Source organism: Bombyx mandarina, chromosome A1, assembly GCF_030267445.1.
Source record: "Bombyx mandarina strain Sakado chromosome A1, ASM3026744v2".
NCBI lineage: Eukaryota > Metazoa > Arthropoda > Insecta > Lepidoptera > Bombycidae > Bombyx > Bombyx mandarina.
In genome coordinates this window covers 14590718-14606365 of record NC_143234.1, presented here as the reverse complement: position 1 = coordinate 14606365, position 15648 = coordinate 14590718, and the positions used below count along the sequence as shown (strand labels likewise).

The following is a 15648-nucleotide window of genomic DNA, read 5'->3' as shown; positions in this document are numbered from 1 at the left end:
AGCAAACGACCTTATTCAATTTCCATCATAACGTTTAATCCAAATCAATTGCCTACTTTAGCATTCTGTTCCGAATTATTTCTAAGGGCAATCGATCGCATTATGTTCGTTCCGTCACGATGTAAGGGCGTGCACACACCGTCAATCAGACGGACGATCAATCAAAAGTGTCAACTGATTGGAAAGTCCGCCATGTTTGGCTGAGCAAATGTCACGCATCAATCATATCTCGTAGTGATGTGTGCCGCTCTCAAATTGTTATGTTCTCCAGTGAAAATACACCGTTGCTTTCATAAAAAGCTCTGTCCTGGGCAGTACTTATGTATTTCATAAATCTTAGGTGAGGAGGTGGAGAGTGGACACTGAGCACCGGGAAAACTAATGTCTTTAAGTGTCGGTAATGTAAAATGTAAATTTAGTTTCAATATCAGAGATCTCAGTGGTAGATGTGGCAGCTTCACAAGCTTAAAGAGTTACCTTTACTAGTGGTCCCGCAGAAGGCGAATTTAAATCACAGATTTCACCAAGACTACACTATAGACAAATAATATTAAAGGCAAACAATACAAATTAATCTATTCTCAATTTAACCAAAGACTCTAAATAATAAAAGTTTGACAATAAACAAAGTATACATGTATTTAAGTGTGTGTTTGTCAAATAGATGGTTGTGAGTGTAATGTTTTTTTTTATTGATTTAAAGTGTTTTATGCATAATTTAAAAAAATATTTACATTCTGCACCTCTTCTCTATCTTGTGTGTAAAATTTGATACTGCTCCGTCCGCGCAATTTTCGTAAAAAGGAGTACAAAGTTTTTGCTTCACGTATTAATATATAGATTACAAATACGTACAAAACGAGTTCTCGATCTTCTCTGTCCCGTCCCCTTCATTGAAATTTCACGTACAATGCTTTTCATACGTCCACAAAACATAATTAATTACGAGAACTTGCCTCAATTCCCTTAATGAATCGTATCCACGTCACAACGAAACATAAAAATGTGACAGATTGTGTAACAGTCGTCTCATTCAGCGCGACCATCAGGCCGTGCGGTCATTACCCAGGAATCGAACCCCGGCTCAAGTAGCCCGACCATAAAGCAAATTAATCAATTAGCTGGAGGCATGTCGACAGCATCGCTGGGACGTTTAATTTCGCCCTCACTGAGGGCCGTAAACAACCAGTAAAGCCTGAGCCCGCTTTACGAGCAAAGGGTTAGGAGGCGAGGATCCCGGCGATGGGGGCTCGCGTAATTTTTGTCTGCAATACTGGGGTCGTAATTTTGTACAATTCCGCTGACGCATTTGGTTGATATCGTGGAGTGCGCTTTGTCAGTATTGTTGATAGTTTATGATCGAGAGTCGCGAAGTTCCCTCGGTCTTTAGAGCGTTTTTTGTTGTTGTTAAATATACTGTTAACTAATAGCTCGGTGCTCGGGAAACGACACGAGTTACATTGTCAAGTTAAATGTCGTTTTGTACAATTTTTAATGCGTTGAATTTACACTTTGCTGCAATTTTAGATGAAATTGTTAACGAATGTTTCTCAAGTAGTCCCATAAATTTTTAATTACTCTTTCTTTATTAGAGCATTTAAAGGTTTTGTCTATTTGGGTAGATCTGTCTGAATAATCTTAGACTAAGTACATTACTGAGCTACCTATATATTCAGAATTACCTTTCTTTATTTATCGCTATTATGTTTCGGTGTTCAACAAAGTTACCGGTCACCGTTCTCGCCGAACCCGTCGCTTGCGACGAAAGGCTCTACGAGCGAATTAACCCATAGACACAGCCCGCTGAGTTTCTCGCCGGATCTTCTCAGTGGATCGCGTTTCCGATCAGGTGGTAGATTCTGCGAAGCACTGCTCTTGCCAGGGCCAGTGTTAGCAACACTCCGGTTTGAGCCTCGTGAGCTCACCTACACGTCAAGGAGAAGCTGAAATAGCCTCTCAAGGCTATCAAAATAAGTAGGAAAAAAAAGTATACCCTCTCTTTCTCTGCATCTCTCTTTCTCTCTAAGGTTTTTTGCATAAATTGGTAACTGAGCTCACGGCCGACTTGTTAAGCTGATACCATAGTCCGCAGACTGTTTTGATCTCGAATGAATCAATATCGAAAGCTCCTAAATAAATATACATAAGGTTGAAATTTGTAAAAAAAACATAAGAACTCATATCTCAAGGTGGGCGGTGGCATTTACGTTATAGATATCTATGAGCTCCGGTAACCACATAACACCAGATGGGCTGTGAGCTCGTCCACCCATCATAGCAATAAAAAAATCCACGCAATTTTTTTTTTTTAAAACTAACGCATTTTATTATATTAACTCTTTATTATTTTTCTATGAAAGCAGATACAATTCAGTCGGAAGCGGGTTCAGACGGGAACAGTGAACATGCGTCATCAGGCGACGAGGACTCGCAGATGAGACTCCGATTGAAGAGGAAACTCCAGAGGAACAGGACCAGTTTCACAAATGACCAAATAGATAGTCTCGAGAAGGGTAATTGATATCTATTGTATAATGTATTCTAGAAATGCCACAGAACGACCCTTGTCTATTGATAGCTCACTGAGTTTCTCGACGGTTTATCCCAGCTCTTGTTAGGGCAGATGTTAGCAAAATCTCTCAGAGCCGTGAATTTCACCTACACCCTCCGTGAATAGCCAAAATATCTCCTCAAGGCTATTAGCAGCGGTTAGGCCAAAAAAGTCTATGGAAGATGCGAATTCACAGCAGATAAATTATGTCTGTCCGTGATTCAGACCTCGGATTACTGCGTTTTGTAAATGTGATTAACCGGTTATTTGTTTTATTGGTGCTAGTTCAGAATTTTCTCGAAATTCATTGAATGATTTTTCTGGGATTTCCTTGGAGCTCGAAATCATATCGTATCTTATTTGACTACGATTACCAGATCCGAAAGTTAAGCGGAACAACTGATCTTCTGTAACAGACAATATTTACTACATTGATCAATTTTTCAAAGCCTTTTAAAGCATGTCAAACTTTTTTGTTCCATTTTCGTGCATTGAATTTTTTTATTTTAAATTAATATCATTCCATTAAGACGGACATGCAAGAAAGTAATATTACATTGTCTATATGATATTAACAGTTACAAAGGTCACCATAAATTATCGTGTCCGTCTTCATTTATCGATAAAACCGATGTTTAATAAACACATTCCGCTGAAATAATGAATCAATATTAAGCCCCATCGTACACGGTCGGGTCCTTACAAATCCCGCGAGTCTTCATAAACCTATTTCCGATTGTCCCTTTCATCTTATTTATTGTTTGCGATACACGGCTATTAGTAAATAAATAAATATTGTCCCCCAATATTTGTTGAGCACTCCGACGTACGACCGGAGCCCAATTACGCTGTAGCCCGGTCGGTGCTAATCTTAGTTTTTGCTATTTAGTTGTTTGCCGAGTCATTCTGGACGAACTTATTCCTTTTATTTGTCTTTTTATTAATTGAAATACTATATTTGTTTATGATCATATTAGGAGCGTGCCCATTTAGTTTTAGGTTAGGCTATTTAATTATGAGTTTTATTACGTGTTATTATAAAAAGTAGCGTTAACAATGTTCATTTATTTGGACAATTTGAATGGGGAGCTCTCGACTTTTCTTATCCGAGCTTAAATACCACAATGTGAATACCAATCCACTTCGATACATGAGGTCGATGTCCCAATGAATTTTGATCTTTTTTTATTTTTTTTATTGCTTAATTGGGTGGACGAGCTCACAGCCCACCTGTTCTTAAGTGGTTACTGGAGCCCATAGACATCTACAACGTAAATGCCGCTACCCACCTTGAGATACAAGTCCTAAGATCTCAGTATAGTTACAGTATAGTCTCAATGAAATGCCTTTCAAAAACCTGGAACTAATTCGCTGCATTTGTACATATTTTATGTCAATTTTCTATAGCTACTTTCTATAGCTTTTTTACTGGTGGTAAGACCTCTTGTGAGTCCGCACGGGTAGGTACCACAACCTATTTCCGCCGTGAAGCAGCAACGCGTTTCGGTTTGAAGGGCGGGGCAGCCGTTGTAACTATACTGAGACCTTAGAACTTATATCTCAAGGTGTGTGGCGCATTTCCGTTGTAGATATCTATGGGTTTCAGTAACCACTTAACACCAGGTGGGCTGTGAGCTCGTCCACACATCTAAGCAATAAAAAAAATAAAAAAATAACGTGTTCATAAAGTTATTTGTTGTTGATGACAGAATTCGAGAGGACCCACTACCCGGACGTGTTCGCCCGAGAGAGACTCGCTGAAAAGATTGGATTGCCTGAGGCACGTATCCAGGTAAAATAACATCCAGTTTACACAGCGGTGAGGCGGCTGTATGGCAGCGTAACACAATAATCCTTAATCCTTACAATAATCCTTAACTTGTAACATATACTAATTACTAATTGGGTTTAATCGGGATGCGCTTAAGGAATTTTTGTTTTTATCATACAACAAGCTTTTGCCCGCGACTCCGTCTGCGTGGAATAGTTACTTTGGCATAACGCTAAATTTTACTTCCTACCTCATTTACGTAGAAAGTAAAAATATTTTTGAATTATAAAATGTTAAGGAAGCTATTGAAAGCCCAATTTTGAAACATTCTTTATTGGTGCGCCACTTGTATTGGCCTTACGGTGATACTATATAGCCTATAGCCTTCCTCAATAAATGGGCTATCTAACACTGAAATAATTTTTCAAATCAGACCAGTACTTCCTGAGATTAGCGTGTTCAAACAAACAATCTCTTCCGCTTTATAATATTAGTATAGACAAGACAAAAGGGCGGTCGAGTTGTTTGACCTCATAACTGGTGACCTTGAGGTCTCAGTCGTATTCTATAAAGGCTCACCTAACCTAAAAAGCCTGAATGCAATACTGGCAATGCTAGTGAAGGAACTTTAGTTGCGCGCGCAAAACACGCCGTGATATTGGTAAAAAACAAAGAGTTCGCAATCTGTGCAGTTCCTTGTCGTTTTGAAAATAAGGATCAATATCGTAAGTACCAGTGTAGTCGCTTCGATACATACGACATCTAATAAAATCGCTATCACAAGGGAAAACTGGCACGGGTATTGAGAAATCATACGAATAATTACCGTGATTCCTATTTAAAACATTTAAAGTCATACAACGGATCTAACAATGAGATTTGGTGCTATTTTAGACCCTTAGTTTTTTGCTTTATATGGCTTGGCAAATATTGTATGTTCATTTATATTCACATCAGAGTTTATTGTTGTCGATTTAGCTAACGATTCTCAACCTGAAAAGATATTCACTAATTTAAGCAATGGAGATATATAAAGAAAATAAGCAATACAATATGGCGGTATTATAAATCAGCCCTGGTCACATTTAAACAGTGGAAACATCGCGGAGCGTTTTCAGTTCATAATTTATTCCGTTTTATAGAAAATTCATTTAAAATTTGCTCTTTAAAAAAAAACTTTCCCGGCCATGATGTGTGTTGACTGCCTGTTTGTATAGGCAAAAGGGAATGTATAATAAGTATATGCGTCTTCAGCAAACACGTTGAAAAAACAAGGGGTATATCATAGCCCTTATATTATGTAATGTAAATAACTCGGTACAATAGCTTGGAAATGTTGTTTTTAATACACGATTTTTTGCGGACGCCATGTTTTGTTGGGGCTTGCATTAATTTGGATTGTATTAATTGCGATCACGACTTTAATGTTTCGTTTTTCTATTGCTTAAGCGGGTGGACGAGCTCACGGGCTAGCTGGTTTAAAGCTGTCCATAGACATCAATCACTTAAATACCGACACCCATCTTGAAACATAGGTTCTAAGTCTCAGTCTCCCAGTAAGTAAAACGGTGCCCCAATTTTCGAACCGAAACGCATTACTGCTTTAAGGCAGAAATAGGCAGTATAGTGGTTACCTACCCGTGCGGACCAGTGCACTAATAAGCTCGGTCTTTCTTTTGGATTTTAGGTGTCTATTAGCTCGTTGATAGAATGATGTTTCAGACGCTTGTAAGTTTTTTCATTTATTATGGAAATTATAAAGTTATGATTAATAAATGTGACAAGAACGATACCTGTTTGTTTTAACGTTAAAATAATGTTTCAAAGGCACCACCTCGAGACACATCATGAAAATGTTACATTACAAATACAATGAAGTGTTATTAGTGGAAAAGTAATTGAAAATTTGAAAAACGCCCTCACGTGTTTACGGAAATTTTTCGACCGCGAATAAAATGTAAGCAAACGTAACGACAAAAAAATATTTTGATTTCTTCAATATTTTTAAACATAACAAATCTGGTTACATCTTTGACCGCTTCAAATAAGATTACAGACGATGTAGAAGCTATAGAATTCAATATGTTGAGTCTATCAACGAGCGATAGAGTCACCATATTGAATTCCGACAAGATATTTATTTCACAAGTATCTATAGCACAATAATAATAACCGGGAACAAGTCACACACGATCATCTAGTCCTAAACTATGATTCCCTAAACTATGACAACCGGATACACATACGTACATATATACATATGTACATGTATAGTTTTTTTAATGCTTAGATGGGTGGACGAGCTCACAGCCCACCTGGTGTTAAGTGGTTACTTTAGCCCATAGACATCTACAACGTCAATGTTCCACCCATCTTGAAATATGAGTTCTGAGGTCTCAGTATAGTTACAACGGCTGCCCCACCCTTCAAACCGGAACGAATTACTGCTTCACGGCAGAAATAGGTGGGGTCGTGGTACCTACCCGTGAGGACTCACAAGAGGTCCTAACACCGGTAATTACGCAAATTATAATTTTGCGAATTTGATTTTTACTACGAGATGTTATTCCTTCATCGTGAAAGTCAATAATGAACATTTGTTAAGTACGTATTTCATTAGAAAAATTGGTACCCGCCTGCGGGATTCGAACACCGGTGCATCGCTAGATACGAATGCACCGGACGTCTTATACTTTAGGCCACGACGACTTTTTTTAGATATTAGGTATTTACTGAAATAGTGAGCGAGCAAAGTTGTTAATCAAACGAATGTTTGCTCGATGTGGGAATTAAACCCACAAACCTCGTCCCAGTAGTCAGTGGCGCTAACCACTGCACAATCTTCAACAATGTATATATTATAAAAAATATTCACCGACGTTTAGGAATTATTTATAATGCAGCGCACCCGGGCTATAAATTCATGTTCGCTGCATTGAGTTTAAAATGTTTAAAAGCACTTGTAACAACAAAATCCATGCTATCAAATCGTCATTACGTTAAAAGCTTTTTTTATAATCTAGTTACTAGCATTTTATTTTGTTATACTTTAGCTAAATTACTTGCGAGATGAATTTTGACTTTAGTAGATATAATTTAAAAGCATTTGGTAGATAATTGTATGTGATAATATATAAATGTATACCGTTTATGTGTTTCAATATGTATGTAATATTATTATCAATTATGTTATTTTCGCATTAAGTAATGCACCTACTACAGGTCTCTCTATACCACCCTTGGTTGGCTGGTAGAGAATGACTCAGTCATTAAGTCCGCCATTGTACCTTTGTCCATGAAGTCAAATAAATAAATAAACAAATAATTATAATTAAAAAAAAATCGTAATGCGATTTGAAGATTGAGATACCTCTATTACGCTTAATAATTAATAAAAAATGAATTATAGATATAAAAAATTTTAAAAAAATATTGAAGCTACAATGGCTTTTGCACAATGCTACTCCAATGTCGACACTAGTACGTACACGCTAACTCGGCTACAGTAGAAAGAGACAGATGATTTAGGGCGTAACGCTTTTTGGTTACGTGACGATTTTTATTAGTAACCCACCGAAGGCCGCGTTAGAAACTTCGTATTAAAAACAAAAACATTATCACTGCATCTGGGGTTACAAATGAAATTACCTTTAGGATTATTTTGAGAAAAGGTCAACGATGTTTAGTTTATGTAGGCTTTGTGTCGGTAGGCTGGCTAGTTTAAGGCTCATCTAGCGGTAGTGCGCGTCATTGCACACTTTAATCCATACACACAGCCCACTGAGTTTCTCGCCGGATCTTCTCAGTGGGTCGCGTTTCCGATCCGGTGGTAGATTCTGCGAAGCACTACTCTTGCTAGGGCCAGTGTTAGCAACACTCCGGTTTGAGCCCCGAAAGCTCACCTACACGTCAAGGCGAAGCTATAATGGCTTCTCAAGGCTATCAGCATAGGTAGGGAAGAAAAAAAAATGGCACACAGATATAACGTGACGCTTCACAAGTCTCGAACCATTGGTACTTTAAGTTGTCGCATGCATAAGACGCTCGTATCGATTGACTGTGTTCAAATCCCGCAGACAGATACAAATGTCTCCCACGATGAAGGAATAGCCTAGTGTAATAAAAATCATACCGGCAAAATACGATTTCCGTAACTATTATGCAATTCAAACACATATAACTTAGTTGGTGGCAGTGTCTACGTTGTTGTCTACGATCTTAGGATATCAGTCGGGCCGCGAGATCGTTTATGTAAAACAATAGAAATACGGAAAGGTTATCCTCGAAAGCACGATGGTTTTGCGATAATAGACCCTATAATCAATGATAAAGATAGTGGCAAAAGAAAAAATCGAAATGATCGGATATCATCTACTGATACCAAATACACCTCCATTCCTCCGTATTATCCTGTTAATACAAAAAAAGCAGACAATAAAAAAAAAATACAAAATGCTTTATTTTCAAAAGCGAGTTAAAAGAATACAGTGATTGGAGTTTCCTTTTAAGCGTGCAAGCCTGTACTAGGAGACAATTCACTGTAAGATTTAAAAACACGGGTCAAATATTTATTTACGTAAGTAAGTAAACTAAAACACGGCAAAACATTTTCTTCTGCCAAAAAACTTAGTGTTAACTATTCGGGACGTGGACGCAAAGCTCTCGTTTCTTCGTAAAAACGGCTCGTTCTCCGTAGCAGGCGGGTAAAGCTCCCACATTAACCTCTCGTCGGCTAGTTAACATTCAGACCATGCGACGTCACAACTCAACAAGTAAAGCTTTAGGGTTGTGCTTTAATTACTACTCTTTGATCTAATATATACCTTGTACCATACTACTGTTTAGATGACTTTTTTTGGAACGAAGTTCCTTATGGGAGGATGCGGAGGGGTACTCTAACCGGGAAAAAACGTCCGTAACGTAAGATTTTTATTAGTAATGCACACAGTGTACGACTTAACTTTGTAATAACGTACAAAAAATAACATATTTTTTAATCATTCATTGACCACGATCTCAGAGCGTTAATTTGCGCAATACACTAACTCTTATTGGTTATCAGCGAATTGGCTATGCTCTCGGTATTGCAGGCGTAGATTAATGACGGTAACCACTTACCATTAGGTGGTGGATCACACCAATTTTTCTTATGAAATAAGTACTTAACAAATATTGACGATTTACTTCCACGGTGAAGGAATAACGTCGTGTAATAAAAATCAAACCCACAAAATTAGGTATAATTTGCGTAATTACTGGTGGTAGGACGTCTTGTGAGTCAGCACGGGTAGATACCACTGCCCTGCCTATATCTGCTGTGAAGCAGTAATGCCTTTCGGTTTGAGGGGCGAGTGAGCCGTTGTAACTATACTAGTATGTAGACATCTACAACGTAAATGCGCCACCCATCTTGAGATATAAGTTCTAAGGTCTCAGTATAGTTACAACGGCTGCCCCACCCTTCGAACCGAAACGCATTACTGCTTCACGGCGGAAATAGGCGGGGTGGTGGTACCTACCCATGCGGACTCCCAAGTGGTCTTACCACCAGTAATTACGCAAATTACAATTTTGCGGGTTTGATTTTTATTACACGATGTTATTCCTTCACCGTGACCACCGTATAACCACCTTTTGACCGGAACGCGTTAATTGTATAAACTACGCGGCATAACGCGGCAGAAACATGTGCTTCTGCTTCACAATAATTATATGTCTTAGTTTGAAGGGTAGAAAAACTTTAACTCCCGCGGTAGTGAGGCTACGACCTGTCTAAAAAGGAAAAGCTATTGATATTTGTGTCTATGAACATTGCTAGTGATTTATCGCCAAGAAATCCATCCACTCGTCTCTCCAAGTAAGAAAAAAGAAACAGCAAATGTAGACGTTGCCTTAACTGATTAAATTATAAGCTTGGCTTAATATTAAACGTCTTAATAAATTGTATTTCAAAGTGGGCTTCAAATAAAACAGAAATAGACCAGCTCGATGTAGGCTAGAAGCGACTATGGTTAGTTACAAACGCCATTATCAATAACCAGTTTCATTCAGTCGAGATTTAGATTTAATTTATGTATTACAATTTCTTTTGTGTTTTTTTTTTAATGGCATTTTGCTTGTGAAAGTAAAAAAGAGACTGTTATTATGTCATTGATGGCACTACAAGTTATCAACGTTAGGTAAAAAAACCAATAGCTAAACAAAAGGGCAAAACGTACCACACTGTTATTTATTTGCCTATTTATATGTAGATAATGTGTGTGCATCTGGTTTGATACTTGTGTTTATATCGTTGGATAATTAAAGTAATTGTGTCAGAGATGCAATGAGACAAACACTGGTACTTTTTCGTATAAAATCTTAGGCATACGTTTTCTGGCATTGTATTTGACAGTTGACAGTTGAAAGATTAAAACGCAATTGGCAGTATATGGTATATAAAATGCGCCTTACAACTCTGAACTTCTGTATAAGGAATGGTGAAAGCATATTTCTTGTAGACTTCCGCTTTTTTTTCCGGTTCTAATAAGTTATTTTTAGAATGTTTACAGGTGCAAATACAAGTGCAAGTGCAAGTACAGACTTAACTCAATATCACGAATGAGGTCTTGGTCAGTGATCGTCATAATTCGTAACAACAACGTTACGGTATTTATTGTATTAACCTTTCACGGGCAATAATTTCACTTGGCGTGCACACGTGTCTGATTTTATAACAAAAAAAAATCTGACCGTGGCGCCCCTAGTTCAATCTTACAAAAAAAAAAACAAAAATCCTCCAATCAAAAGTCTCTTCAAGATAATAGAGAAATATATGTAATGAGAACTTTTAAAACGCTTTATGGCATAGGTAGTGGAAAAAAAACAGAAAGAAAGAATCAAGCGGAAATTCGTCATGGAAATTTTTATATACAGATTGAGTTCAGTGTGATTTCAATCGCGTTCCAATACCTTTTTCGGTGCAATAGACATTGGTTAACTTCAAACGATCCCTACGACATTATTAACCATCGCCTGCAATTAAAAAATGCAAACAAAACAAAACAAAAAAATTCAAATGGAGTACAATATTTTCCCCTAAAATTACAGTCATAATATTCAGAAGGGTGGGCTATCGATCCTTGAGCCTACAGGAAGCGGGGGCGCGTTTCCGCCACTGAAGCAAGGGGGTGTTTTGAAAAATTGGCAACCCTCAACGGTTGATAAAATCATTCGAATTTTAACTCTAATCGTACGAGATAAGGAATACGTATTTTAGCTTAAAACACTGAGATTCCTCTATATTAGAACGGTGTTCGGATTTATTGTGTTTTTGTACTGTTTGATGAATGGCATTGGAATTTTCTCGCAAAGTTTCTCTGATGATTTATTTTTTTCTTTGTACATTTTTTTGTCTTACTTTCGAAGGCTAAGACCTAAAACAAGAGTTCATTGATGGTAATTTACGTATCTTTTCAAATCAAATATGTGAATTTTGAAGTTGAGGATTTTTAAATTTGACATAAGCGTTTTTTTTTCTTCATAAGAAGCCCACTGCTCACTGTTTAGTGGTTATCACAGCCCGCAAACATTATTATGTGAATGCCGCCACCCACCGCGGTGAGATGAGGTTGAAATCTCAATTATATTGCATAAGGGCTGCCCCACCCCTCAAACCAGAACGCATAACTGCTTCGCGGTGGAAGCCCTGCATGTTTTACGGGTTTGAATATTTTTACACAATTTTATTTCTTCATCGTGGGAGTCATTCGAAATACGTTTATTAAATGGTCAAATTTGATACACGCCCACGAGATTTGAACACCGACATATTTATATCGCTTGATACGAGTAGGTACACCGGGCGTCTTATCCTTTAGGTCACGACGATTTCACTTATTAAAGTTAATAATTTTCATAGTTAAGAGGCTACTACAACATGGCATTTTTAATCCGTACGGTTACCGTATGGTTAGTGGAAAATCAAATCAAATTCTAAGCCTATAATATTTAATTTGTTTAGTTTAAAAACGTTCCACATCTTCAGCATATTTCTCTTGAAAATCACAATAATACTTATTATTACGTTAAAAGCAACATTTTATAGCAACACTTTAAACGAATACTGAAACCGAGCAATTAAAACGACTCAAGCGTGATCACACAGTATTGTGACATTGAACTGCGTGGAACGGAACGCACCCCCGGAAAAGGAGCTCACGTGCGCGTCACTTCCGTCCTCCGTCGGCACTCATGGCGACAGCAATATGGCGCCCGGTCTTCCCGCGCTTTGTCAAGATGAAAATAGCAGTTTATTACTCAATGTTAGAAGTCCATAATTGAAGTCGTGAGAGTGTAAAGAATCCTAAAAGCATTATTAAACTATGACATTGTTACTATATTTGAATTTGTATCTTATATATGACTAGCGACCCGCCCTCGCTTCGCTTCGGAAACATTAAAACACACATGAAAACAAAAAAATTAAATATTTTTTTTTTTTTAAAAGTAGCCTATGTTCATCAGGGACCATGTCGGCTTCTAATGGAAAAATAATTTTTCAAATCGGTCCAGTAGTTTCGGAGCCTATTCGAAACAAACAAACAAACAAATCTTTCCTCTTTATAATATTAGTATAGATTTTCTAATTTTTATTAATCTACAACAACACAGTCATAGTTTAATAATAAGATTAAGAATAATTACGAAACGTTGGTACGAAAAAAAAAGACAATAAATAATTCCAAATATATTTCCACATTTCAATATTACGCTTAAGCAAGCCATGATCAAAGAGTTCGAACAGAAACGCGATACGTCACAATATTATTATTGCGTCGCTTTTGGAAAATTTCAAAAAATCCGCGGACAAAATTTTACTCGAGAAACTTAACGAAAACTAGGTAGATGCTGGGGATAAGCTGCTTACACACACGCGATGCTGATTGAGTCGAACAAAACGTTGAACGGGCTTTGTTTTCGAGGTGTCTTTCTTGAGCAACAATAGAGTAATGATTCTGCGAAGCACTGCTCTTAATAGGGCTAGTGTTAGCAACGTCGCTAGGTCAGAGCCCCGTGAGCTCACCTACTCGTTCGGCGAATCTAGAATAACCTGTCGCTGTTATTAGAATACGTAGGGAAAAATAAAAGATTTGAAGGTATAACAAATGAAATTGGAAAAAAAATTCGTCGCGAATGTTTTAGACACTAACGTTCTCAAATCGGCAGTAAGATTATCGAATAATAGAAAACACCTTAAGTAATAATCAAGCACGGGTCGATTTTATATTAAAATATAAATCCTAGTAATACGAAAACAAATCCTATGAGCACATCTGATAGTCAGTGATTTTCGTAAAATAATGTAAAGGCCACGAACATCACCTCTGGAATCCGGACAAGCAGTCGCCTAGTACCTTTCAAGTACAAAGTATTCTATGTACCTAAGAAGGACGTACTCTAATCTAATGTTGGTGCGATCAACTGAAACAAATGTTTAGATGGAAATGTATCTCAATACGAGTTCCCACATCAACCTGTGCCATTTATCAAATCATTTATTAAACAATTTTTTTATCATAACTATTAGAAGTTAGATACAGTTCATTAAGAAACTTAGGTAATTGTCTACTTAAGCGGTAAATACTTCGTTATTACTAAGCAAAAAGCAGCTCATTCTACACACGCCCTAAGCATGTGTTGAATTATTGTGACATCCCTCATTTTTCCCATAAAGTCTATAGATATTTCTCTCTGACAGCGATGACAGGCCTTTTTCCCGCCTCTCCGTTATTCCCGTGGCCTCGCAAATTGTGCCTCACAGTCACCACATAGGGATGTGTAAGTTTCGATAACAATCGAGTTGCAAAATAAAAAGTCCGGTAATCAGAAAAAAATGTTTGTGTGAATTTTGTTAGTTTCCGAAATAAGCTTCGATAAAGCATTTGTTTGTATTTAGGGAGCGATCGATATTGGCTTTTGTATCCGATGTCTTATGGCCGGTATATTTCGTTATACTCAGAATCATTTCATATTTAACCACGAATGAGAACATTTTCATTTATATTATTCATTTGGGTCTACAGTATAACATAATCCACTATGGTCCAAAACAGTGCGTCATTTTACAATTGTGCTATTACAATGAGTATATGATTTACAATGTTAATAATTTATTTCAAGTCTATGAAAGCAGATGACGCCGACACGCGTCGGAAGGCACTATGCGCATATATTTTGTGATAGACCACAAACTGCCGGAAACTTGATTAATCGTTCATACTCGTTCAACGTTCGAGTCAGAGAGAGAGACATAGAAAGAGGGAGAGAGAAAGAGAGAGAGAGAAAGAGAGAGAGAGAAAGAGAGGGAAAGATATTGAAACGCATATTTTAGTGTAAAAACTCAATTGTTCATAATTAAAACTCCTTCTACGGTTTAATCTTGCGTTTTTTTATTGTAATTATATTAGTTCCGGGGTTTTTAATACTGTACAGCTCTCGAAGTTACGAACAGCTTTCAATTGGTCATTGTCAATTGTATTTGTTCAAATCTTTTGAATTTTTAAAGGCTGTAGGACGGAGAATACGAAATTAAACAGTATCTATATAATAATAATAAGTACTACAAGTCACGTAAATATGAGAAAATATTTCGAAGTACCTTTTAACGACAACGTATTTAAGATAGCTGCCTAGTAGCTTCTTAAATCTTAAAAAATAATAGTCAATTAATTAAGTTTTACATTATTATAACAATATAAACTTTTTAAATATCATTTAAATTATAAAATCTTTAATGTAAGAACCTAAGTTGAATGAAATAAATAAATAATGTTTTTAAATAGATTGTCTATGACTTGAGAACATAAAAATAATTTCTTTATTAGTTGTAGCAGCTACGAAACTTTCTCCATTGACACGAGTCTTTCCAAGTAGGTACTCGAGTCGGAATCAGGACTCGTCACGTCGATGTCGCGTCTCTAGTGCAGAATAAAGTTATAAGGGTACAAATGGATTTTCCCATAATATTATTATATCTAACGGGTTGCGGCATGCTGTAATTGTTTTCGTTTGAATTTGTACTCGTATTTCGTTTGGTTCGTTGTTGGTTGTTTTAATTTTCGCAGCACGGGACGAGGTATGAATTTAAGTTGATAAACTCTAATGTTTGGTTAGTTTGAATTTCGGAAATGACGCAAAATGTACTAAATTTCAATGGAAATTTTTATTCTCATTTCAAACATTATTATTATTTTGGAAAAAAAAAATAACCGAACGTGTTTTTTCTTTCTGAAACCTGTTAGTTTTTAGCTATTATTATTGAACTTATTTAGGCCTACAACAATAT

General features: G+C 36.9%; 1 protein-coding gene across 6 annotated transcripts in view; it reads left to right on the top strand.

Annotated features, from left to right (window-relative positions):
• toy (twin of eyeless) overlaps positions 1-15648 on the top strand; it is a 96897-nt gene that overhangs the window by 74014 nt on the left and 7235 nt on the right. For 2 of the 6 annotated variants that reach the window (XM_028169482.2, XM_089739760.1), the window contains exons 6-7: positions 2364-2513; positions 4261-4343. In XM_028169482.2, coding sequence (XP_028025283.1) covers positions 2364-2513; positions 4261-4343 — 233 coding nt within the window. Of the gene's footprint in view, positions 1-2360; positions 2514-4260; positions 4344-15648 lie in introns of all 6 variants that reach the window. The other 4 variants (XM_028169498.2, XM_089739761.1, XM_028169475.2 and 1 more) reach the window with 2 other exon arrangements.